Raw genomic sequence first — 8,008 nt, forward strand, 5'->3', positions numbered from 1 at the left:
TATGCATGTCCCCGAGAGATTATTGACACTGACTGCTAGTGGAGAGAAGTGCACGTTATGGTCAAGAAGCATAATGTGTTAATTTGGAATTCAAATTATTTGGCAGTATCTTCTGTAAATTCAGAATTCATGTAAGACACTGTGTTGCAGCCATCATATAACGACGTTACCTATATTGGGTTGGGGTTGTTTTTTTTGCTGCATTTAGTTAGATCCTTTTTAAAGTGATGAAGAGTGCAAGACTTAAGAAATATAAAATTTCTCTATTAGAAATTGCAAAATTTAGGACTATGACACTATGAAAGCTTACAGTACAGTTTATCAATTATAGGTTAAGATTCAGCATCAATACGGTGTCTGAACTATCTCAGAGCTACATTCTGCCTAATTAAGCAGCATCAACATGGCCCGATGTCACTTTCTGTGCAAAATGCGTTCCCATATTAATGTGGCTATAAAATCATGAGCAGTTCTCACGTTGGTATATTGTCCCTGTGACTTTTTGTGACTGGTTTCTCTGTTTAATGATAGCCTAACTAAAAAAAATAAGCTTGTTATGTAAAAGCAAATGAACTCTTATCTTCAACTTTATTCTGGGTCTTGGACATAGTTCAGTGACATGATCTGCAGAACAACACACCAACCATTCCCATGAGCTGTTTAAAGAAGAAACTGAAGGAAAAATCCAAATCAAAGACACTCACTGTTATAGTATCTTTAATTTATCTTGGGTTTTACAGAAGTCTGAATGAATTAAAAAGCACCTCCTTTCCTATCACGTTCCTTAAAGTTGGTAAAATATATTCAATGAGCAAACGTATGTGAACAGCTTGAGGATCTGCATCTTGCAAGGATTTCACAGACCAATCAATCAAAAGCCAAATTTCTGGTAGTTTTTTACAATCTTGTTTTAATACAATGGTAAATCCACTCCGATTGTAAACCTGTCCAGTCATATCTCCCCAGAACACTTTGCAAAATCCAGTGTTGATTAGCAAACTAGTTAGCTTTGGCACGGAGCTGTGCTCTCTTGCCTGTGACAGCCTGGAAACCAGTTTTGATGCTGGCGACGGAGCAGCGAGAGTGGCAGGTCTCACACTGCAAGAAATATAATCTGGTGTCCTTCTGTAGGATTGTGTCTGGTGACCGACACGTATGACAGGTGACATACTCCTCTGCAGGAAAGGAATTAAGTTGGAGTTAAAAGATAATGCATTATCAGCAGACAAGTCACCACTTCTTCAGCCTTTAGTTTAACAGTTGTCTTGAAAGGCTGTTCAAATGCATTTACTAACTCAGAAGTGGCTCACTATGAAACCACAGAGGCTGAGGCAACCTAAAAATTCTCCCTAGTTCCCAGGTTAATAAAGACTAGGTTTCATATGACACATTATGCACTGACACTGGCTTTTTAAAAATAACAACCAGTTCAGACTTCCCACTGGTGTTCCATAACTTCCTCTGCTGAAACAGCATTCCCAGATGTCAGCAGCTCTCATACAGTCACAGCACTAAAGCAGTCCTTTTTGCTACACAGAATCCACAGTCCTTTAACCAGCGCCGACATGGACGCTGGATTTGTTAATTAATGTGTACAACTTCAAAATTAACAATTACTGTTATTTTCCAAAGTCCTCATCAAAGCCTAGAAATGAAAGTCAGATGAAAACAAGCAACTGTGGATGTCCTCTCCCTGGAAGTGTTGAAGGCCAGGTTGGATGAGGCTTTGAGAAACCTGGTCTAGTGGAAGGTGTCCCTGCTGATGGCAGGGGGGTTGGACCTGGATGAGCTTTAAGGTCCCTTCCATCCCAAACCATTCTATGAATTGTCAAATGCTCTTACTGTTTTCCTGGGTATGTTTTAGTGCCAGGTCAGAGTATGATCTATGTGCTTATTATAACCAGGGTAGAACCACCTGTACTTGCACTATTCTATCATAAAGCTGCAGCAAAGTTGTTGCTCCTCAGCACAGAATCTCCACAGCATGTGCACACGTGGGTCATACACAGGCCATTGGTCACCAAAAGGGATCTGAGAGAAATCTGAAGTCCAAAAGGGATTTATACTTACTAATATATCTTCTCAAGACATTTTCTATCTGTTTTTGCTGGAATCTTCCTTTGATTACAAGTTGGTTGTTACCATCTATTGAGCCACTAAATTAAAAGAAAAATTAATTATTTAATCTGCAGAGGACATCAAGTATTAAAAGAAGTCAGGAACATGAAGCAAGATGAATGACGCATTCTTCAAGAAAAGAATAAGCCAGAATTACTTTGTGGAAAAAAATGCAAAACACTTAAAAACCTACAGGAAGTTTAGCCAAAACATAACCCTCATTTCAAACTCCAGCAGGGATCAGCCTCGTTGCTAAGCTACTCAATCAGAACTTTATAGAATTGAGAATTAGCACCTGCTTGTCTCACAAAAGTGACCAAAACAACTCCCAAATAAAACCCTCTTCTAGCCATTCTGGTGTAGCAAGTTGAATGTTTTTTCACATTATGGTTTCTAAGTTTTTGTTTAAGTAACCTGGACCTGAAGAGACTTCAAAGCCCAATCAAATTGGTGTTTGTTATATACATGCTGTAATTAAGACTCCTTGATTCTCTCTGTCTACATATAACAGTGTAGTCTACCACAGAGAAATTAATAGAAAGTTCACCAACACAGCACAAGATCTTTGATAAGAGGCACAGAAAATCAACACTTGTTATGCTAAGACAGGTGGATTTAACTGCAGCATGAGACAGAGTATCTACCTCCAGGCACACAAGACTTGCCATGAGGCAGTCAGGCATTCTCTCTAACCTCACTACCCATCATGTACCTGCCTCAGGTTGGTAAGAGCCACAGAGTCACCCTCACCAACTGACAAACTGCTCTGCTACCAGGGCATCTTTGAGAAAGGTCCTCAGCAGGGAATTCAAACCCTTATCTGAACTGATCCTTGAGACTTAACACTTTGTCTCTGTACTTCTTGCCTAACACAGCACCTCTTCAATCAGCCAGCACAGTGTCTCTGTGCAGGGAAGAAAGGCCTGATGTTCAAGCACACACGTACAGACCTAAACCCAAGAATTTTATTTTTGATTAGACAATGTAAACTGTGTTGCCATTGCTTCCTACCTGCATAAGCACATACATAGCCCAGTAGCCTTACCTTGTACCCAATTCTGCCAACAAAAATGCCAGGAGATGTTTTGGCTGACGATGTAATCTAAAAATAAAGTAAGGATATGTTTTTAACATTCCCCCTTCAGAGAAATTTGATATTTATACAGGACTGGCAGGTTAAAACGATCTTAAATTACCAAGTTTAAAAGGGGACAGTGCCAGAGGGTCTGCAGCAAAGAATATAGGCAGATAACAACTGAGGACACAAGAAAGATGAAAAGGCCGCAAAAAAACCCCATCATCCTTCCCAAACCAAACTCACAATTACAGTAACTACTGAAAAAAAATCTTCTATTTGAGACTTTCCATTCTTATTCTCCTGTCCCCCCCCTGGCTACTATTAAAAATTCCCTTTTGTGAACTACCCAGATCCCCAGTATGATTTAATCAGGACCATTTTCTGTCACACTTAAGAAAAATCAGATATAGATTCCCAGAAATGCCCACAAAGAACAGAGCTGCCTTACCAAGAAATAATTAAGACATGGAAAGCAGTACAGAAAAGAGTATAAAAAAAATACTGAATTCCATACTATTTACCAAGAACACAGTATTTGTAGTCAGCTCAAACTAGAAAGAATCTTTCCTACTCCACCCATCCCAAGACCTGCAGGTAACTACCACTGGTGACCCAACTACAGACCTGATAGAAGCCAGTGAACTACCAAAAGCAATAGGTTTCATTTCAGTTCATGAGGCCCACGTAGCAAGGCTTCCATTTTCATAATTTAAGTATAAAATAAGAAATTATCTCAATAAACAGTCTTATAAATATCTTATCACAGAGAAACATAGAGGAAATGAGCAGTATGATCAAAACAGCCTTCAGTTTACTCCTGGTTTGCTGTAATCTTTTGCCAGAAAACATGCATTCAACACAACAGCAGAGAAAAGTGCAGCTATCTGCTATTCCTGGGAAATCTAAAGAGGAAACTTACAATTTGCAGATATCTGTAAAGTTGACAAAAGATGTTTTCTTGGTCCCTACTCTTACAACCTGCGGAGGCTTCATGACAAATTTTCGTTTTTCTCCAGCGACCATATCTGGGTTTTTTTCCCGCATGATGTTAAATACCCTGTTGAGCAACTGCAAAAAAAGGGATCCACGTCAACATGGACAGTTTGCATTTCTCAAATGAAGTACCTCACTTCTAAAAAAACCTTGAAACAGCATTCACAATATTAAGATTGTCTTTGCCCATTAGCATTTCCACATATGCTTTTGAACACACACTTAAAAAAATGTTCTGATAAATGCAAAATATAAAAGCTGTCTCCCCAAGGGCTTACTTTATAATCTACCAGTACTTCAGCCTATTTACATGGGTGTTTTAACTATCACTAATATTGCCCTAAATGAAAATTAACTGTGATAGAAGCTATGTTTTGTTATTTTTCTGTTCATGAGCTTCTGACTACAAGTCCTTTAATTTTAAGTTAGAAACAGGACAGATGAGCACAAGTTCCTGCTGTGGGGCTGATGCACATAAATATGAAAAGTATTTTTAAAAAGTCTTTGGAACATTACCTCATCATACGTGTAGTCCCTTTCTGAGCCTGCCCACGCAGGACCTGACTGAAGGCTAAAAGAAATGCCATCATCTTTTTTGCTATCTTCATCCTCAAAAGCTGTAAAGAAAGTTGTTTGGGATTCATTAAGAAGAAGCAATCTTTAACCTCATGCTTACATCATTTCTAAAAGGTACATCAAAGAAGATTCCAATAAGATGTGGACACAAGTCTTCTCTGTCTGCCTACAAGGGACACCATTACTTAGGGCAAATTTATACAGTGCTTTTATAGAACATTTTTCTGATAAATAATATAGTGGTAAAGGTACCACAGTGAATTTTGAAACAAAAGGGGTACTTGAACAGAACTTATTCACCTACCAACATGGACTACATTTCACCTTCAACATCTCCCTGAGCTAGGTTATCCTCTTACCTTCATCCTTCTCCATTATCTCATCTTCATCTGGAAACTTCACATTCTTCTTTTTCTTCTTTTTATTGCCCAGCATGATATCAAGGTCATCTTCAGGTTCTACTGCCTCTGGCACATCTCCTTCTATTTTCAACTCCTGCAAAAAAGTAATAAGACTTTATAGTATTAAAGACAAATCTCCATTGCACAGCATTAGAAATAATTCTAGGAGCACACTATACTAGATGAATACTGGTAATATCCATCACAGTCCTGGAACATAACAGATAAGAACAAAAGTAGGTTGAAGAGAGTGCTGCACTACTACCATGAAGTAAAGCTAGATTTTTATCTTCCAGTCTAAATTCGAGCTGGTCAAGAACAAGGTCATACTGTACTTACTTAAAGGCATCAGCCATTTTAGGGCATAAGGGAACAAAAAACCCTCCATGCCAGACAATAAAGCAAAGCTGTGCTACCTTCAGCCAGTCCCATTTGTTATCGCAGCTCTGCACATGTACAGAACACAAAGCAAGCATTTCTGTGTGGGGCAGATCAGAGGGACAGTTCCTTCCCCAAAAGGCAGAACCTAAAGAAGAGGTTTATACACAACATTAACATTTCTCTGCCCTCTTGCTCCCTGGGCTTGCCAGTTACGCTGACATGTGACACATGACTTGGATAAAACTTGAGAAGAGTGAAAAATATCTCATCCACCTTCTGGAACACAGAGCAGTAGCCAATAATTTCTAAAGAAAACACCAGAGTAAAACCAAGATTTCTTAGTGGACATATACCCTTAATTTGAAGGGCTGGCCTTTAGAGGACTACTCTGTGCATGGCTTCTGACATCCATTTACTACTCCAATTAACCTTACTACAGATAGCAGAATTACATGCTCATTCTGCAGATCAGACAGATTTTTTTCACCTCTGCACAAAAAGCCCCACAGAATCAACATGTTCAGCAGAACCTACTATATATGAAAGACACGGTGAAACATTAAGTTGCATTATGAATTGAACTAAGACACAAGGACAGACTCAAAACTTTAATTCCTGCACTGCCAATCCCAAGAAAATGAAAGCAAGAAAGTTTTCAGCCATAGACAGGATGGCCTGGTTATGTCAACAAACCTTTACACCTTCTTCTGCTTCATCTATATCAAATATCTTTTTTGTTTTTTTCTTCTTTTTCTTTTGATTGAAAAAGTTTAAATCATCCAGGTCATCTGTTGCATCTAAAAAAAAAAAATTAAAAATAAAAAAATAAAGGATTGCCAAAAGATGTATAACTGTAGAAACAGTTTAGAACATTAAGGTTTTTAATTTACATCCAAATCTTCAAAACATTACAGTAAGACACAAGCAATGATCTGTAGTCCCTTCACGTTTTAAAGAGGTCATTCTCCTCTCCTCCAAATACCTCTGGACTATTTTACAGTTTCTACATCTGCTAACTGCATTTTCTTTTTTCTTTTTTCTTTTTTTTTTAAGTGCTTAATGTTTCTTTCTGCTGTACAAGAGAAACTGGTCACTTCTGTCATTACAGCAGAGATGCTTGAAAAAAGTGAAAAGAAAACCGTAGGAGGAAGGTGCAGGTTCTTTGGTTTACTGCAGGAGCCAATTTTATCAACAAAATGGATTTAAGTTAACAGCATTCCCTGAATCAGGTCATCTTGAAATGACATTGGCCTCAATTCAAAAAGCAACATTATATACACAATCACAAGCTTATTTCCTGAAAGATTCCCAAGAACACTCTATTTATCCCATTCACAGCTGTCCAAAAACTAGAACCCTTTTAACCATATTTCTGTTACTCACACTATTGCTTAATTGTTCAAATGAAAACCAGCCAGAATTGCGGAATTATTGCAACAACTCCATGTGGAAGATTTAAAAAACTTCATGCTAGCTATTTTAGGGATTCTCTGTTCATTGTCTCACACAAAAGAGACTGTTTAAGTCAGGAAAGTGGAATTTACATAAGCAACTGGTAGCTTGCTGAATGTCTGTGAACATGATTTCAAGCGGGTGGGAAATACACCCTCCAAGCAGGCAGCAGAGAATTACTCACAAGCCTCTAAACAAACTCACATCATACACTGTGATGCCAAATTCTTGACATGGGGCTTGTAGTCTCAAAATACAGGACCACCTTTGAGGGTTTATCTGCATAGATTCACTTTACCTTTCTTCCTGCTGTCTTCTTCGTCTGCTTCAACATCTTTGTCTTCTGTTGGCTCTGGTTCTACTTCTTTTGTTTCCGATTGCTGAGTCTCTTCTGCTTGTGTATCCCCTCCTTCCTCATCCAACATAAAGGGCTTCTTCTTTTTCTTCTTCTTCTTGCTCATAGTGGGATCGAAAATCATCTGTAAAAGTCAAGAGTTCTTTAGCAGCATAATACTCACCTACCACTTAATATCTAGAACACCTTTAAGTTTCAACACTCCTTCAGTTACTCAGACTGTTCCTTGGCTTCAATCTCAACTAGGGATTTTTCTAAATGTGTAATACAAGTGAGCTGACTCTAAACAGTGAGCACACAGGCTTCCCTAAAAACACCACAGGTCTTGTCCCAGGGCATGACTGATGTGACCAATTACAAGAGAAGACTGCTTGACTGTTTAGAGCTTCTACAACTTTTCCTGTGATGGTTTCCTGTGATCTATGTATTAATTCAGCCGAAAATAGATTAAAGTTGTGAATTTTTCATGACAGATTGCTACATTTCATGACAGATTCTCCATTTTATTACCATTATGGACTCAAAAGTTAAAGTAAGACAATGAGAAGCAATCACTGAACTACCCTGCATGAGAAAAAAATTTAAGCACATCAATACCACAGAGCCTTTGTACTTCCGTTTGTGAGACACATTAATATCCAGATTTATTAAAAG

The 8,008-nt window shown here is 38.3% G+C and overlaps 1 protein-coding gene across 1 annotated transcript; it reads right to left on the reverse strand.

Moving 5' to 3' along the window:
• Positions 1-700: 700 nt before the first annotated feature.
• On the reverse strand, positions 701-7,478 carry EIF2S2 (eukaryotic translation initiation factor 2 subunit beta). Its single transcript, XM_010162101.1, has 8 exons — positions 7,298-7,478; positions 6,241-6,344; positions 5,125-5,260; positions 4,706-4,806; positions 4,116-4,264; positions 3,164-3,220; positions 2,071-2,156; positions 701-1,175 (listed from the first exon to the last, which is right to left on the reverse strand). Exons 1-8 carry the CDS (start codon positions 7,476-7,478, stop codon positions 1,000-1,002), a joined length of 990 nt encoding a protein of 329 aa, XP_010160403.1. The 3' UTR covers positions 701-999.
• Between the last annotated feature and the right edge of the window lie 530 nt (positions 7,479-8,008).

Source organism: Antrostomus carolinensis, unplaced genomic scaffold, assembly GCF_000700745.2.
Source record: "Antrostomus carolinensis isolate BGI_N321 unplaced genomic scaffold, ASM70074v2 scaffold4062, whole genome shotgun sequence".
Taxonomy (NCBI): Eukaryota; Metazoa; Chordata; class Aves; order Caprimulgiformes; family Caprimulgidae; genus Antrostomus; species Antrostomus carolinensis.

What these genes read in the sequence shown, in the direction of transcription:
- EIF2S2 (XM_010162101.1), bottom strand. Translation starts at nt 7,478, where the DNA reads ATGATTTTCGATCCCACTATGAGCAAGAAGAAGAAGAAAAAGAAGAAG. An exon ending in AAGCAGAAGAAGGTGTAAAG is followed by an intron (nt 5,261 to 6,240) that starts GTTTGTTGACAT and finishes ACTTTTTTGCAG; the next exon opens with GAGTTGAAAATAGAAGGAGA. An exon ending in TTTACAGATATCTGCAAATT is followed by an intron (nt 3,221 to 4,115) that starts GTAAGTTTCCTC and finishes CTTTATTTTTAG; the next exon opens with ATTACATCGTCAGCCAAAAC.